At 47.6% G+C, this 18818-nt stretch overlaps 1 protein-coding gene across 1 annotated transcript in view; it reads left to right on the top strand.

Moving 5' to 3' along the window:
* LOC311228411 (structural maintenance of chromosomes protein 6-like) overlaps positions 1-18818 on the top strand; it is a gene marked incomplete at its 5' end in the record, with an annotated part of 73856 nt that overhangs the window by 43146 nt on the left and 11892 nt on the right. The window contains 6 exons of the mRNA XM_084314319.1: positions 1984-2154; positions 4425-4562; positions 6041-6186; positions 10874-10999; positions 13510-13615; positions 15043-15195. Of these exons, the coding sequence (XP_084170445.1) occupies positions 1984-2154; positions 4425-4562; positions 6041-6186; positions 10874-10999; positions 13510-13615; positions 15043-15195 (840 nt within the window). The remainder of the gene's footprint in view (positions 1-1983; positions 2155-4424; positions 4563-6040; positions 6187-10873; positions 11000-13509; positions 13616-15042; positions 15196-18818) is intronic.

Below are 18818 nucleotides of genomic sequence, written 5' to 3'. Positions count from 1 at the left end.
CACCCAGACCCTCAACACGGCTCACAGAACTGATTTATAGCCTGGATCCAGTCGGGCATTCACACTTCTACCATTTTATAAAATTCCTTACTATAATAATTCTATGATTCAATTCAAATCCATGTTCCCTGAATTTAATGATTTTTTAAATGTATTTATTCCTTTACTTAACTTGATATACATACTGAAATGTATTCCCTACAATAGAATCACATACTGTACACCTATAATCCCGCTCAGTTCATTAAAAATATATATAATATGTACACAAGGGATGTCCCGATACCACCTTTTTTCAGACCAAGTACCGTAATTTTCGGACTATAAGTCGCGCCTTTTTCCCCCATTTTTCGACCCTGCGGCTTATATAGCGGTGCGGCTTATATGTGGCTCGACGTGACCAAACCCGAAAATGTAAAAATCTAAATATTGCTTTTTTGACTGTTTCAAGTTTCTTTAATAGTTGTCATACAGAAGTACAGAATACTTTTATACAAAATGCTTCTTACTGTTACGCTCCAGAGACTGTGCTAGACATCTTCAAGACTTCAAGACTGCATTGAAATGTTATTTATCTGTTCCCTTATTTGCTAAACTTAATACAACTTGTAAATGAGTTAATTCTTGTTATTTGTCCGACAGTATTGTGTCCCAATGCTAATTACTAGGGATGCGCCGAATGGGAAATTCTTGGCCGATACCGAAAATAGGAAACAGTTGGCCGAAAACCGAATGCCGAAAGGCCGAAAATTATTCATAGAATAGATTTTTTTTACCAATGTTGTTCAGCTACCTGATTATAGAAAAATATATGATTATGGCTAAACTTAACTTAAATAATAAATAATCACTATTGTGGGTCCATAAAACATTTATTCAGCACTTCTGAATAAAAAAAAAAATTAAAATCTAACCCTGACTAACCTTACTGTCATGCACTTGTCCTAATAAACTAACCTACACTGTAACACGCAACACTTGATGAACATTGTTACTCAGCTGATAGAGTTGTGCCCTTCCTGATGGCTTGTCGTACAGAACTTGTAAGTCGCTTTGGATAAAAGCGTTCAGCTAAATGACTAAATGTAAATGTAAATGAATGCATACAGTACATTAATTCCAAGTCAAGTGGCGGACATCTGTGCTCTACTGAGCGCACCTTTCTAGTCCGCAGATGAATGTGCTCTCTTGATTTCGGCACAGTAGACGCGCAACGTGTATTCTCGAGAATGATAATAATAATAATGCTCTTCAGATTATATTACCGGTATCAACGACAGACAGCGTCAATGTGAGAAAGACAATCCCCCCCCTCTTAAGTTAACCGCGACAGGCATATAGTAAATAAGGATATAAAGCATGTTAAAGACGCATTTATTGGACGCGTTGCGCGCTGAGTTTACATAGAAACAGCGCGACACATAGAAACAGCGCGCATGTAATGACTGAAGCCACATTTTGATGACATCATCACAACAACACGCGTTAGGTTACAGGTTGTTTCTGTTTCGGTGATATATTTTCGGTGAACGGCCGAAAGCCGAAAGGCCATTTTTGATCATTTTCGGCCGAAAACCTTCGGTGGCCGAAATTTCGGTGCATCCCTACTAATTACATATGGTAATTAAACATTAAAACACCTGCGGCTTATAGTTATCGTGGCATCCCCGGTACACACAGGGGCGAATTCACAAAGGGATTGCACGGCTTTTTCTGACTCTATGCCGGCAAATAGCTCTGAAACACAGTTTGCTATTCACAAAGCAAGCGCAACGGGTGAAATACGGTGATAATTGCATTGCCATCAGCATTGCGTCTCGTCCGCGCAAACTCTAGGGAGTGGCCCGCAAACACGGAGCACATAGCAGTTAAGGGTGCTATTAGCGCCGCGCAATCCATTCTTTGTGAAATCGCCCCACAGAGACACTAGCTCCTCATCACCTCCTCCCGTCTCCTCCTCACCTCCCCCCTGTCTCCCAACAGGAGGAGGAGCTCCAGGAGGTCATCACCAAGATCTCCTCCCAGCGTGTGGAGTTTGAGGAGGCGCGGGCTCAGATGGCCCAGGCCCAGGCCTCCTGCGAGGAGGCGGAGCGGCAGTACAGGCAGCACAAGGACCAGATCAGCAGCGTGGCGGAGGAGGCCGACCCCATCAAGGTGACCTCCTCTCTGGAGAGGAGCCGGGGCGTAATGCTGGGAGATGAAATTATATTACGTTTATTAAATGTTTTTGTATTCAAGTCGTTGTTTTTTTGCTTGGTGCATCTGGCGAGGGCTTGTATGGAACGTGCAAGAATAAAAGATCGCCGCCCAAGTGCAGCCGCCAGTTTCAGTTTATTTCAGTTTATTTTCAATTTATTTAAAAAAATGACGGTACACATTAATAAACATTTCTGTAAATGTGTCCGTTTCAGCTGGCTAATTTGCAACTGTAGTCCTTTTGGCAAGATGTTATAAGACCGCGACCATACACCTAGAACAGAAGCATTAAAAGTAAAACACAGTATTTACAACACAATCCAACATAATAGTAAAAGCAATAATAAAATACACAATGAACTGATTAAAAGTAGTGATTACATGTTTGATTGGTTAATAACCAGGTCTTGAGTTTTTTTGTAAAGGTGTGGTAGGTGGCACAGTGTCTTATGTCAGTTGGTAGGATGTTCCAGAACTGAGTGGCTCTGACTGCAAAACAGGACTGACTGAAGGAGTGACAGTTCAGTGTCGCTGTGTGTAATTGGTATACAATTTAGCTCCAAGTGGTATTAAAAAGTCTTAAATGTAACTTGTTGAAACCTGCAGATATCCTGGAAGTGTGTGTGCAACCAGGAGGGATACACAGAAAGACAGCTTTCGACTGCCTTGTGTAAACTGACAAAGTCTAGTAAATAACAGCCCGACATGTCAGATCCATGGACTAGGCTCGCTCTCCATCGGGTCTGAACGTGGCACAGCTAGAACACAAATAGCTTTCTATCCAAAGTAGTCGCCAATTAAGTAAATTTGACTCACCGTGGTGATGCGGTGTCTTGTTACCGTGGTGATGCGGTGTCTTGTTACCGTGGTGATGCGGCTGTGTCTTGTTACCGTGGTGATGCGGCGGTGTCTTGTTACCGTGGTGATGCGGCGGTGTCTTGTTACCGTGGTGATGCGGTGGTGTCTTGCTACCGTGGTCCTTGCTCAAGGACACTTTGACATGCTGCCCGGGAGGAGCGGGAATCAAACCGGAAATCACAAGATGAGTTTGCTTCTTCTCTATGGCAGTAAAAGTGTGTTGTTGTATAGTAACCCCGACCCCTTAAAAATAGATTAACCCCGACCCCTTAAAAAGAGAAGAGCGCAAGGCGGCTGGGTGGCGCAGCGGACATTGCGCTCGTCATCACCAATGCACGAGACACCGGGATCGAATCCGGCTGTCGGCGTTGCCTCCGGCTTGGGTCGGCCGTCATACTAACTCAATTGGCGTTAGCGGGTGGAAGTCGATGGGTGGTAATCTGGACGTTGTAAACAGCGACTCCTACAGGTCGGTTGGGGCGCCTGCACAGCAGAGACAGGAAAATGGCGGGGGTAGTGTGAGCCTCCCACACGTTACACCTCGCCAAATGAGAGTCCGTGCTGGCAGGTGAAACGATGTGACGGGCTGCCTCCACGTGTATCGGAGGGGACATGTGATGCAAGGCTTCTATCCTCCCTACAACCGGCCAGTGGGTGGCACATGCGAGCAACGTTCAAGACAGGGGAGGGGAGAATTGGCACGGCAAAATTGGGATGGGAGAAAAATAGAATAAAAAAAAGGAGAAAAAGTTATAAAAAAGTATAATAAAATAATAATAAAAAATTATAATAAAAAAGTTATGTGGGCGGTTAGGTGGCCGAGCGGAGATTGCGTTCGTCACCAACCCCGGAGCTGTGAGCTGGATTCGCCTGTTCGAGTCCAGCTCACAGCTCCGGGGTTGTCACCAGCTTGGCTGGCCGTCTGCACTAATACAATTGGCAGTATTAGAGGGTGGGAGAAGCTGGCGGGGTGGGTCCGGGTCGTTGTAAACAGCGACTCCTACAGTTCGGTCGGGGCGCCTGCTCAGCGCGGATAGGACTTGAGGGGGATAGTGTGGTCCTCCCACACGCTACGCCCTCTCGATGAGAATCCGCGCTGCCAGGCGAAAAGAAGCGGTGATTGGCTGGACGTGTGTCGGAGGAAGCACGTGGTAGCCTCCACTCTCCCAGATGATCTGACTGTGGGGGGTAAGTGCGCAGCGACCAGGAAGGGACTGGGAATTGGCATACGACTAACATTGGGATGGGAGAAAATCGGAGGAAAATAGAGGGGGAAAAAGACCAATAAAAAAAAAATAATAATAAAAAAGTTATAAAAAATAAAAAGAGAGAAGAGCGCCCCCTTAACTAAACCCCTGGTGTCTCTGCAGGACGGGCTGTGTACGAGCGACCAAGAGGTGGCCAAATGTAAGCACCACAAGAAGCACTACGAGGACAAGCGGAAGGCCCACCTCAGCAGCATCCAGACGCTCATCACCAGCCTGCACAGCAAACAGGAAGAGCTCACGGTACGCTCGCCAGCCGCGTTATTTTTAAACCTAGCCTCATTTTGCGGAGACGCTCTCTGATTGGCCGACGCCTGTTTCTACACTGGTTAAGAGCTTAGGCACTCTTTCGAAGTTGGTTAAGGTTAGAGTTTGTCTTAGAGCAGGGCGATAGAACACCAGCCCTGATTCCAAACTCTAACCTTAACCAACTTCGAAAGAGTCGCCTAAGCTTAACCGGTGATAAACTAGGCGTTAGGTAGTTTGCTGCTGTTAGACCCGGAAATGGGCAAAGACACAGCTCGTCACGCGATTGGGCAAACATGTCAGTGGCCAATCGGAGAGCGTCTCCGCAAAATGCGGCTAGGTTTAAAGATAACGCTCGCCAGCCACGTCCTGTCACGTCCTGTCACGTCCTGTCACGTCCTGTCACGTCACGTCCTGTCACGTCCTGTCACGTCACGTCCTGTCACGTCCTGTCACGTCACGTCCTGTCACGTCCTGTCACGTCCTGTCACGTCCTGTCACGTCACGTCCTGTCACGTCCTGTCACGTCACGTCCTGTCACGTCCTGTCACGTCCTGTCACGTCCTGTCACGTCACGTCACGTCACGTCACGCGGCTGCAGAGTACGGGGATGATTATTGTTCCTGTTGTCACTGGACTTATGAAACTTAAAGATATAGTCGAGTCACAGATGTTATTAGTTTGTACAGATGTTATTTGTTATGTACAGATGTTATTCGTTATGTACAGATCGTATTGGTTATGTACAGATGTTATTCGTTATGTACAGATGTTATTAGTTATGTAGATATTATTATTTATTAGTTATGTACAGATATTTAACAATCACAGATATTTAACAATGTACAGATGTTATTCGTTATGTACAGATGTTATTCGTTATGTACAGATGTTATTAGTTATGTACAGATGTTATTCGTTATGTACAGATGTTATTAGTTATGTACAGATGTTATTAGTTATGTACAGATATTATTACCGGTAGTTGTGTTCAGTATTGACAGAAAGCTTGCAGAAGTGGTTTGTTTTTAGCTCCGAGGATGATAACCATAGAAGGAAATGTAATTTAATAAGCATCAGTATGTAGGACGACTTTAAAGCAGATGTGTCTTTCAGTATGTGGTGTAAGACTGTGGAATTCTCCACAGAATGATTTAAAGAGTTGTACAAATATCTTTCAGAAAGAACAATTGGACTTTATAAAGTTGAGGGGTAACAGATTTCCGTATTCCTTTATTTTATTTATTTTTTGTACATTTTGATTGTTAAATATGTGTAATTGACAGACCATCTAATCCTATAGTTTATTGTTTTGAGTCGGGGGCTAAATAATATCTTCTCCCTGCTCCTTTTCACTCACGGAATGTGCAAATTGAGAGGTGGAAAAAATTACAAGAATGTGTGGGGAAAAGAATTGTTCTTGGGCCGTTGAAGACGTTGGTCTGTCTGAAATGTCTCTCTCTGGGTGACGTCAGACGACCATCGCCAAGGCCACGGAGGTCTGTCCGGAGAGGGTGGAGGTGTCTCGCACGGCCAAGACTCTGGACAGCGAGATCAGCCGTCTGAAGGCCAAGATCTCTAGCCAGCACGAGCAGCAAGGGGACCCCGAGGAGATCACCAGGTATGTGACCTTTGACCCGTCAATGTCTGGGGAAGCTATGGATTATGACCAAATGCTCGTAACTCTGGGCCCAAAGGCCTCTGTGTCCCGGAGGACTGAGGATCTAATTGAATCACTTTCAGGTCTAGTCAAGATAGTAGTTTAAACAAGATATAGAATATTCTGGAGAATAGGACACGCATATGTCTCACCGTGCGCCCACGGTCTGATGCCCGGTGGGTCTGGACAGGGTGTGATCATTTGGAAGGTAGGGATGTGCATCTCCATCACTGAGGCCGATGCGATGCGCACCTCGATACGGTGCCAACGATACGATACATTAACGATACATTTGAAGCACCGGGCGATGCGATACGATTCACCCCTGTGTTCGATACGATACGATTTGATACGATTTGATTCAACATAATCCGATTCGGGGCGATACGATGCGATTCAACACGATGCAAAATAATTTACAAGATACAATTTTATGGTATGACAGAGGATTTGGTTGTATTCCTTATACAGCTTATATTATTATTAAAAATCTAAATCTACTGTAAGACAATTTATATAAAAACTATTGGATGCCTAAGACTTTTGCACAGTACTGTGTTTTCTATCCACTTTAGCTAAAAACACACACACACAATGTATATATACACACTACTGTGAGACAATAGAGAGAGAGAGAGAGAGAGAGAGAGAGAGAGAGAGAGAGAGAGAGAGAGATGTTTGTTGATAACTGTGACGCGGCTCTTGCCTTCTGTAGTAGCGAAGCAACGATAGTATCTGCTGTGTGCAGTGCACTCACTGCTGACAGAAGTGGATGAGAGGAAATTATATGAATGAATTGGTTTTGACCGATGCAAAGACGCTACAACAAGACGCATCGCGAGTTCAACTTGAATTCTAGCCGATGCGCACTTATTCCACCGGTGCACTCGCCGCATCGTGAAAGTTTATGCCGGTGCACCGATGCGAATCGGTCAATCTTAACATCAGTATTGAACGGTGGTTTTAGAGGAAGAACCCTGTTTATTTTTGGTGACCCCATTTCAAACCGTAGTTAAACTTGAAAGGCAACTGAGGTTTCCATCATTTACAGCCACGTCGTTGAGTGTACTGTACACTACATACAGAGTTAGCATGTCAAATCACACCGAATATTTGATTTGAAATCTTTATTTCGAACATGCAATGAATACAAACAAACAATAACAAAAGCAAAACACAACTCAATCTACATGTTCGAAAAGAAGTAGGAAGAAGTATACACATATTTAATCCTACCCCTTTTCCACTACTCAAATGAGTGTACTATTTTAAAACATAAAAAAAATATATATATATATATATATATATATATATATATATATATGCAAAAAAAACTAAAAAACTATGTAAAACATGAAAGAAATAAAAAAAAAAAATTAAACACCCGTAAATATCAAGTCCCTTCCTCATCCCTGTACCTCGTGAACATAATTTCCTTATATATATATATAATATAAATGTTTTATAATATAAAATCATAACAATAAGAATAGGATAACAAATCAATTAAAACATGTACAACTTGATTGACAAATGTTGGTTTTAAACTCTGCAACAGAGGGGAGAATCTCAAGCTTTAAGGACTGTTGGAGTTCATTCCATGAGCTAGAGGGGCATAAAATAGCAAAATGCAGATTCACCCTGTTCAGAGCAAACTCTGGGGACCTTAAGGACCAGCCGGGCACTAGAACGGGTTCCAAAATTCCATTCCAATAATGATGCAGTTATAAGGAGGTTGTTTACCAATAAGGGCCTTTTAGAAATGAACAAATACCAGTGTTTGTTGCGCCTCCAACAGCGAGGACCAACCAACCTTCTCATAAAGGACACAGTGAGTGTTGTATCTGTCATTAGTGATGAATCTGAGGGCAGAGTGATGGACAGAGTTCAAGGATTTAAGGGTTGAGGCCGCAGCATGCCTATAAATCACCATAGTCCAGGGCCCTCATTTATCAATAATGCGTAGAAAGTGTTCTATCTTTGTTCTTACGCACGGAATTTAGAATGCCTCTACGCACAGAAAAATCAGGATTTTTATCAACCGTGCGTACACGGGTCCTACGCACACTCTGTGTTGATAAATACCATTGTTCTTACCGTCTATGCTCGTGCATGATTATCCATATATGGTAATGAAACACCCCCATGGGATGTGAAATAATGGACTAAGCCGAGCGAACTATGAGAAACTTCACTGAGAGCGCGATTGATCACGGAGGTCTAACCAACAAATTGAACGTATACACAGCATTTCCCATTGTGAACAATCTTATTTGGAAACATGACACACAGAATAATAGTATTTAGCATTTTATTTTAAACAATATTTAATCGTATGATTATAGATATTTTTTGAGAATAAATAAATCCAATGAAGTTGCCAAGTTCACAGACAACTCCGCTGAGGAGGAGGAGGGAGCGTGTAGACTATCTTCTGTGCCAAGGATGTTGACTGACCCAGTCCTGCTACAGAACCAGCACATTGACAGAAATAAATGACAAGCTGACCCGACATTAAGCACTGTAATGACTGAAATTAAATCAATTTCAGCAGGCCAACTCTGCGCTCTATGTCTATTGTGCGCTCGTCGTGAGCCTGTGGTTTTGGTCAGAGTCATTATGGCTTGGATAACCCTGATCTGCATTTAAGTGATGTTTTAATTATAGATACCCAGTAATAACATTACAATTGAATTAAATACAATTAGGCCTGAATGAGTCTTGTTCCTCCCGGCCACCGGCAACGACATAATCAACCAAGATGCGCATCGCAGATTATCTGTACATTGACCGAGTGGAATCCCGTTCACATAACTGGATTTGTTTATTGATGGAGCTTTGAAAGCTACATGGGTACAGTCTATTGCTCCGATGATGTTGGGTAACCTGGCTTAAAATTCTCTCTTGGCCTCCTGTTATTGATATATGGATTTTGTATGTAGTTGGGGATTGGGGAAATTACGACATCCAACACTGCGTTTTGCTCCTGCACGCTCCAATTTGGGTCCCAAATTGCGGTACAAATCAAGGAGAATGTGTCTCGGGTAGCGGACTCTACTTAATATTATTATGTTCTCTCTCTGCAAATAGACTGCCCTATATCTCTGAAAACATCTGAGCGCACACCGCGAGAAGTATTCCTATAATAACGCTATGAACCAGGCTGAATTCATTCGGAAATACCTATTCCAAATGCTATTTATAGGGTTTGACAATAATTACACTAATGTCGCTATTTTACAATTAACTATAATGAATTTCGGGTCATACAGAACACGTCAGTGTTGAACGTTTCACTATAATGCATGAAACTGATGAAAGCATATTCCGTCCGTCTGCAGTCTTCATATTCTACCGCTGGGCGCAATGTACGCACGGTCTGAGCTGTGCATAGATATACGCACAATCTCAAGCACACGTTCACACTTTGCTTAGAAATGATCGTACGCACGGTTTATGCACATATCTGTGCGTACGCACCATTGATAAATGAGGGCCCAGGACTGATGAGAAAACTGCTTTGACAACTCTCTTCCTACTAATCAAAGGGAAGCTGACCTTTCTTCGGTGAGCGAAAAGGAGCAGGGAGAAGAGAACAAATGTCTGTCGCTACCATTAGGCCAAACTTAAAATTTTCAAATGAGTGTAAAAAAGAATTTAAAAAAAAACATCAAAAATCTGCGCTTCTTCTCTGAATTCAAAAAGGCGATTTAATACTCTCCCTCGAGATTGCCACCTCACTTCAGTGTGGTATAGCAGCTGGTTATGCCCAGAGCCCATTTCATCGCGGCCAACCGGCACCGCTTCTGACAACTTAACCTATCCATTGTGAGTCCAGGTTACACACAAAAGACCAGACGCGGCCTCCGTGATTATAAATGCGCAGGATGTAGTGAGACGTGTATTGGAATACTGCGTCGGCCTCCGTTGACGAAGGGGCGAGACGTGGCAACACAAGCTGCCAGGTGGAGAACTATCCCAGTTGGGCTTGTTGGTTTTTCTCTTGATTTTTTGTTGTTGTTGCCAATGACCCCCACTGTCACCTACCCACGACCCCACTTTGGGTCGCAACCCGTAGTTTGAGAACCGCCGAATTAGGGGTCAAGTGTCTCGCTCAACAAGGACACTTCGACGCGCTGGGAGGCGCGCGGGAACCTCCCGGATTATCGGACGACTGCGCTACCTCCCGGGGGGCGAGCCGCTGTCTCCTATATCTTACCCTGCCTACTCTCTCCCTCTGTTCCCCGACTGACCAGGCAGTATCTTACCCTGCCTACTCTCTCTGTCTGTTCCCCGACTGACCAGGCAGTATCTTACCCTGCCTACTCTCTCCGTCTGCTCCCCGACGGACCAGGCAGTATCTTACCCTGCCTACTCTCTCCGTCTGTTCCCCGACTGACCAGGCAGTATCTTACCCTGCCTACTCTCTCTGTCTGCTCCCCTACGGACCAGGCAGTATCTTACCCTGCCTACTCTCTCCGTCTGTTCCCCGACTGACCAGGCAGTATCTTACCCTGCCTACTCTCTCCGTCTGCTCCCCGACTGACCAGGCAGTATCTTACCCTGCCTACTCTCTCCGTCTGCTCCCCGACTGACCAGGCAGTATCTTACCCTGCCTACTCTCTCCGTCTGCTCCCCGACTGACCAGGCAGTACCACGAAGCCATGGAGAGCTATAAGGAAGTGTTCCAGCACCGGAGGAGTCTCTTGAAGTTCATCACGAGCCTGGAGATCATCTTGGAGGACAGACAAAGGGCCTATAATGACCTCCGGAAGTAAGTGGAGGAGAGAGAGACACAGGGCCTATAATGAGCTCAGTAAGTGGAGGAGAGAGAGACACAGGGCCTATAATGAGCTCAGTAAGTGGAGGAGAGAGAGAGACACAGGGCCTATAATGAGCTCAGTAAGTGGAGGAGAGAGAGACACAGGGCCTATAATGAGCTCAGTAAGTGGAGGAGAGAGAGACACAGGGCCTATAATGAGCTCAGTAAGTGGAGGAGAGAGAGACACAGGGCCTATAATGAGCTCAGTAAGTGGAGGAGAGAGAGACACAGGGCCTATAATGAGCTCAGTAAGTGGAGGAGAGAGAGACACAGGGCCTATAATGAGCTCAGTAAGTGGAGGAGAGAGAGACACAGGGCCTATAATGAGCTCAGTAAGTGGAGAGAGAGAGACACGGGGCCTATAATGAGCTCAGTAAGTGGAGAGAGAGAGACACAGGGCCTATAATGAGCTCAGTAAGTGGAGGAGAGAGAGACACAGGGCCTATAATGAGCTCAGTAAGTGGAGAGAGAGAGACACAGGGCCTATAATGAGCTCAGTAAGTGGAGGAGAGAGAGACACAGGGCCTATAATGAGCTCAGTAAGTGGAGGAGAGAGAGACACAGGGCCTATAATGAGCTCAGTAAGTGGAGAGAGAGAGACACAGGGCCTATAATGAGCTCAGTAAGTGGAGGAGAGAGAGACACAGGGCCTATAATGAGCTCAGTAAGTGGAGGAGAGAGAGACACAGGGCCTATAATGAGCTCAGTAAGTGGAGAGAGAGAGAGACACAGGGCCTATAATGAGCTCAGTAAGTGGAGGAGAGAGAGACACAGGGCCTATAATGAGCTCAGTAAGTGGAGGAGAGAGAGAGACACAGGGCCTATAATGAGCTCAGTAAGTGGAGGAGAGAGAGACACAGGGCCTATAATGAGCTCAGTAAGTGGAGGAGAGAGAGACACAGGGCCTATAATGAGCTCAGTAAGTGGAGGAGAGAGAGACACAGGGCCTATAATGAGCTCAGTAAGTGGAGGAGAGAGAGACACAGGGACTATAATGAGCTCAGTAAGTGGAGGAGAGAGAGACACAGGGCCTATAATGAGCTCAGTGAGTGGAGGAGAGAGAGACACAGGGCCTATAATGAGCTCAGTAAGTGGAGGAGAGAGAGACACAGGGCCTATAATGAGCTCAGTAAGTGGAGGAGAGAGAGACACAGGGCCTATAATGAGCTCAGTAAGTGGAGGAGAGAGAGAGACACAGGGCCTATAATGAGCTCAGTAAGTGGAGAGAGAGAGACACAGGGCTTATAATGAGCTCAGTAAGTGGAGGAGAGAGAGAGACACAGGGCCTATAATGAGCTCAGTAAGTGGAGGAGAGAGACACAGGGCCTATAATGAGCTCAGTAAGTGGAGGAGAGAGAGACACAGGGCCTATAATGAGCTCAGTAAGTGGAGGAGAGAGACACAGGGCCTATAATGAGCTCAGTAAGTGGAGAGAGAGAGACACAGGGCCTATAATGAGCTCAGTAAGTGGAGGAGAGAGAGAGACACAGGGCCTATAATGAGCTCAGTAAGTGGAGAGAGAGAGAGACACAGGGCCTATAATGAGCTCAGTAAGTGGAGGAGAGAGACACACAGGGCCTATAATGAGCTCAGTAAGTGGAGAGAGAGAGAGACACAGGGCCTATAATGAGCTCAGTAAGTGGAGGAGAGAGAGACACAGGGCCTATAATGAGCTCAGTAAGTGGAGGAGAGAGAGACACAGGGCCTATAATGAGCTCAATAATAATAATACAATTATTATTATTATTATTATTATAAAATAATAATGGGGTAAGTGGTGGTCCACGCGTCAGTGCCTTGAACACCAGTGTTTCCCACACATACGTACATACGGTAGATGTATTTGTGGCGGGCAGCCAACCACAATATCTAACCACAAATACATCTGTTATACTCAAACAGTGATACGTTTATTTTTCTCATATTTCTATAGTCAATTATACCATTCAGTATTATATTTAACTCTAAGTGGTCTTAAAAAGGTCTTAAAAATGTTAAATGTAACTTGTTGAAACCTGCAGATACCCTGTTAAAGCATCCAATGAACTGCATGGTTGTCCTTCCCTACTCTAGTCAAACCTCTCCCTCCCCCTCTCTCTCCCTTCCTCACCCTCTCTCTCTCCCTCTCTCTCCTCCTCTCTCTCCCTCTTTCTCTCACTCTCCCTTCCTCACCTCTTTTTCTCCCTCGTTCTTTCTCTCTCTCCCTCACCCTCTCTCCCTTACCCCTCTCTCCCTCCCTCACTCTCTCTCTCCCTCACCCCTCTCTCCCCTCTCCCACCCTTTCTCTCTCCCCTCTCCCACCCTTTCTCTCTCCCCTCTCTCACCCTTTCTCTCTCTCCCTCTCCCCCTTCTCTCCCCCCTTTCTCTTTCTCTCCCTCCCTCTCACTCTCTCCCCCTTCCCCATCTCCCATCTCTCTCCCCCCTCTCTCTCTCACCCTCTCTCCCCCCCTCTCTCTCTCTAGGTTTCTGTCTGTCCGTTGCAAGTACTATTTTGACAACATGTTGGCTCAGAGAGGCTTCTCAGGGAGCATGATCTTCGACCACAAGCAGGAAGCGCTCTCCATCACCGTAAGGACTCCTCCCGACTGGACCGCAGCGTGATTTAAAACAAGCACACCTGTTGAACAGGCTTCAACCCTCCCTAGACCGGGAAGTGGGGGCAGATGCGCGCAACGACCAGGAAGGGGGGGGGCGGGGGAATTGGCATAATGACTAAATTGGGATGGCAGAAAAATACAGAAAAAAGGAGGAGAAAAAGTAGATAAAAAAAAAATCTGAAATACCCATAAATGTTTAGAAAAGTTATGGACATTTTAAATCGTCTTGATATATTGAGCTTTAAACTTGAAATAACAGCCCTGATGTCTGCCGTAGTTAAATATAAAACCACCAAACATTTACATTAGTGATGCACCGATGTATCACTCCCGTCCAGATCCTGTTGATTTAGTTGTCATAGTTCCCACTCCCTTCTGCTCCCGTTGACTTTTACTCCCGGTCCTGCCTTCTGCCCAATCACGGGATTCAAAGTGAAATTGACTCCCATCCCGTGGGAATCCCGAAAAGATGTCATCCTCTACTGTGAAGCTCATGGAAAGAATGACTTCACAATTTCTTGTGGAAAGATAATGCTAACCCTGTTCATTATTGACTATTTGGTGATTTGGAGGAGAGAAAGAGAGGGCTCAGCCTGTCGTTCACCTAGGGCGTGTAACTTCAATCTGTACCAGAATGCTTCACATCTATGACACTGTGTCCCTGTTCCAAGTGGTCTAAATCTCTAATCATGGTCTAAAGCCCACCTCCAATCATTAATCAAGTTAAAAAGCCTGAAAAGAGGAAATACAAATAATTATTGTCAAGAGTTCACCATTCTGTCTCTTCCTCACCCTCCTTTACCTTCTCTATCACCCTCCCTCTCTCTCTCCCTCACCCACTTTCGGCCTCTCCCGTCCTCCCTCACCCTGTCTTCTCTTCCTCTCTTCTCTTGCTCTCTCTCACCCTCTCTTGCTCTCACCCACTCTTCTTGCTCTCCATCTCTCCCTCACCCTCTTTCTTCTCTTGCTCTCACCCTCTCACTCTGTCTCTCCCTCACCCTCTGTCTCTCTCTCTCTCCCTCACTCTCTCCCTCACGCTCTCTCCCTCTCCCTCACTCTCTCTCCCTCACCCTCTCTCTCTCCCTCACCCTCTGTATCTCTCTCCCTCACTCTGCCTCACGCTCTCTCTCCCTCACTCTCTCTCTCCCTCACCATCTCTCCCTCCCTCACCCTCTCTCCCTCACTCTCCCTCCCTCACCCTATCCCTCCCTCACCTCTCCCCCTCTCCCTCCCTCTCTCTCTCTCTCCCTCGTTCTTTCTCTCTCTCTCTCTCTCTCTCTCTCCCTCACTCACTCTCTTTCTCCCTCACTCTCCCTCACTCTCCCTCACCTCTCACCTCACCCCTCTTTCTCTCCCTCTCTCTCTCTCTCCCTCTCCCTCTCTCTCCCCCTCACCCAGGTGCAGCCAGGTCAAGGGGACAAGGCTGGCCTGAGTGACATGCGCTCCCTGTCAGGTGGAGAGCGTTCCTTCTCCACCGTCTGCTTCGTCCTCTCTCTCTGGGCCATCGCTGAGGCTCCTTTCCGCTGCCTGGACGAGTTCGACGTCTACATGGTAACATGTCTGGTGCCTTACAGTCAGGGCTGCCGTGGTTACCTTACAGTCGGGGCTGCCGTGGTTACCTTACAGTCAGGGCTGCCGTGGTTACCTTACAGTCAGGGCTGCTGTGGTTACCTTACAGTCAGGGTGGTTACCTTACAGTCAGGGCTGGTTACCTTACAGTCGGGGCTGCCGTGGTTACCTTACAGTCAGGGCTGCCGTGGTTACCTTACAGTCAGGGCTGCCGTGGTTACCTTACAGTCAGGGCTGGTTACCTTACAGTCAGGGTTACCATGGTTACCTTACAGTCAGGGCTGCCGTGGTTACCTTACAGTCAGGGCTGCCGTGGTTACCTTACAGTCAGGGCTGCCGTGGTTACCTTACAGTCAGGGCTGGTTACCTTACAGTCAGGGCTGCTGTGGTTACCTTACAGTCAGGGCTGGTGTGGTTACCTTACAGTCAGGGCTGGTTACCTTACAGTAGGGGCTGCCGTGGTTACCTTACAGTCAGGGCTGGTGTGGTTACCTTACAGTCAGGGCTGGTTACCTTACAGTCAGGGCTGCCGTGGTTACCTTACAGTCAGGGCTGGTTACCTTACAGTAGGGGCTGCCGTGGTTACCTTACAGTCAGGGCTGGTGTGGTTACCTTACAGTCAGGGCTGGTTACCTTACAGTCAGGGCTGCTGTGGTTACCTTACAGTCAGGGCTGGTTACCTTACAGTCAGGGCTGCCGTGGTTACCTTACAGTCAGGGCTGGTTACCTTACAGTCAGGGCTGCCGTGGTTACCTTACAGTCAGGGCTGCCGTGGTTACCTTACAGTCAGGGCTGCCGTGGTTACCTTACAGTCAGGGCTGCCGTGGTTACCTTACAGTCAGGGCTGCTGTGGTTACCTTACAGTCAGGGCTGGTTACCTTACAGTCAGGGCTGCTGTGGTTACCTTACAGTCAGGGCTGGTTACCTTACAGTCAGGGCTGGTTACCTTACAGTCAGGGCTGGTTACCTTACAGTCAGGGCTGGTTACCTTACAGTCAGGGCTGCTGTGGTTACCTTACAGTCAGGGCTGCTGTGGTTACCTTACAGTCAGGGCTGGTTACCTTACAGTCAGGGCTGCCGTGGTTACCTTACAGTCAGGGCTGCCGTGGTTACCTTACAGTCAGGGCTGCTGTGGTTACCTTACAGTCAGGGCTGCCGTGGTTACCTTACAGTCAGGGCTGCCGTGGTTACCTTACAGTCAGGGCTGCCGTGGTTACCTTACAGTCAGGGCTGCCGTGGTTACCTTACAGTCAGGGCTGCCGTGGTTACCTTACAGTCAGGGCTGCCGTGGTTACCTTACAGTCAGGGCTGCCGTGGTTACCTTACAGTCAGGGCTGCCGTGGTTACCTTACAGTCAGGGCTGCCGTGGTTACCTTACAGTCAGGGCTGCCTTGGTTACCTTACAGTCAGGGCTGCCTTGGTTACCTTACAGTCAGGGCTGGTTACCTTACAGTCAGGGCTGCCGTGGTTACCTTACAGTCAGGGCTGGTTACCTTACAGTCAGGGCTGGTTACCTTACAGTCAGGGCTGGTGTGGTTACCTTACAGTCAGGGCTGCCGTGGTTACCTTACAGTCAGGGCTGCTGTGGTTACCTTACAGTCAGGGCTGCCGTGGTTACCTTACAGTCAGGGCTGCCGTGGTTACCTTACAGTCAGGGCTGCCGTGGTTACCTTACAGTCAGGGCTGCCGTGGTTACCTTACAGTCAGGGCTGCCGTGGTTACCTTACAGTCAGGGCTGCCGTGGTTACCTTACAGTCAGGGCTGCCGTGGTTACCTTACAGTCAGGGCTGCCGTGGTTACCTTACAGTCAGGGCTGCCGTGGTTACCTTACAGTCAGGGCTGCCTTGGTTACCTTACAGTCAGGGCTGCCTTGGTTACCTTACAGTCAGGGCTGGTTACCTTACAGTCAGGGCTGCCGTGGTTACCTTACAGTCAGGGCTGGTTACCTTACAGTCAGGGCTGGTTACCTTACAGTCAGGGCTGGTGTGGTTACCTTACAGTCAGGGCTGGTTACCTTACAGTAGGGGCTGCCGTGGTTACCTTACAGTCAGGGCTGCCATGGTTACCTTACAGTCAGGGCTGCTGTGGTTACCTTAGTCAGGGCTGGTGTGGTTACCTTAGTCAGGGCTGCTGTGGTTACCTTAGTCAGGGCTGGTGTGGTTACCTTACAGTCAGGGCTGGTTACCTTACAGTCAGGGCTGGTGTGGTTACCTTACAGTCAGGGCTGGTTACCTTACAGTAGGGGCTGCCGTGGTTACCTTACAGTCAGGGCTGCCGTGGTTACCTTACAGTCAGGGCTGGTTACCTTACAGTCAGGGCTGGTTACCTTACAGTCAGGGCTGCCGTGGTTACCTTACAGTCAGGGCTGCCGTGGTTACCTTACAGTCAGGGCTGCCGTGGTTACCTTACAGTCAGGGCTGCCGTGGTTACCTTACAGTCAGGGCTGCCGTGGTTACCTTACAGTCAGGGCTGCCGTGGTTACCTTACAGTCAGGGCTGCCTTGGTTACCTTACAGTCAGGGCTGCCTTGGTTACCTTACAGTCAGGGCTGGTTACCTTACAGTCAGGGCTGCCGTGGTTACCTTACAGTCAGGGCTGGTTACCTTACAGTCAGGGCTGGTTACCTTACAGTCAGGGCTGGTGTGGTTACCTTACAGTCAGGGCTGGTTACCTTACAGTAGGGGCTGCCGTGGTTACCTTACAGTCAGGGCTGCCATGGTTACCTTACAGTCAGGGCTGCTGTGGTTACCTTAGTCAGGGCTGGTGTGGTTACCTTAGTCAGGGCTGCTGTGGTTACCTTAGTCAGGGCTGGTGTGGTTACCTTACAGTCAGGGCTGGTTACCTTACAGTCAGGGCTGGTGTGGTTACCTTACAGTCAGGGCTGGTTACCTTACAGTAGGGGCTGCCGTGGTTACCTTACAGTCAGGGCTGCCGTGGTTACCTTACAGTCAGGGCTGGTTACCTTACAGTCAGGGCTGGTTACCTTACAGTCAGGGCTGCCGTGGTTACCTTACAGTCAGGGCTGCCGTGGTTACCTTACAGTCAGGGCTGGTTACCTTACAGTCAGGGCTGGTTACCTTACAGTCAGGGCTGGTTACCTTACAGTCAGGGCTGGTTACCTTACAGTCAGGGCTGGTTACCTTACAGTCAGGGCTGGTTACCTTACAGTCAGGGCTGCCGTGGTTACCTTACAGTCAGGGCTGGTTACCTTACAGTCAGGGCTGGTTACCTTACAGTCAGGGCTGGTTACCTTACAGTCAGGGCTGGTTACCTTACAGTCGGGGCTGCTGTGGTTACCTTACAGTCAGGGCTGCCGTGGTTACCTTACAGTCAGGGCTGGTTACCTTACAGTCGGGGCTGCCGTGGTTACCTTACAGTCAGGGCTGGTTACCTTACAGTCGGGGCTGCCGTGGTTACCTTACAGTCGGGGCTGGTTACCTTACAGTCGGGGCTGCCGTGGTTACCTTACAGTCAGGGCTGGTTACCTTACAGTCAGGGCTGGTTACCTTACAGTCAGGGCTGGTTACCTTACAGTCAGGGCTGCCGTGGTTACCTTACAGTCGGGGCTGGTTACCTTACAGTCAGGGCTGCCGTGGTTACCTTACA

The sequence above is a fragment of the Notolepis coatsorum genome, assembly GCF_963971535.1.
Source record: "Notolepis coatsorum genome assembly, chromosome: 5".
NCBI lineage: Eukaryota > Metazoa > Chordata > Actinopteri > Aulopiformes > Paralepididae > Notolepis > Notolepis coatsorum.
The sequence above is the reverse complement of the archived record's forward strand: the minus strand, read 5'-3'. Positions and strand labels throughout refer to the sequence as shown.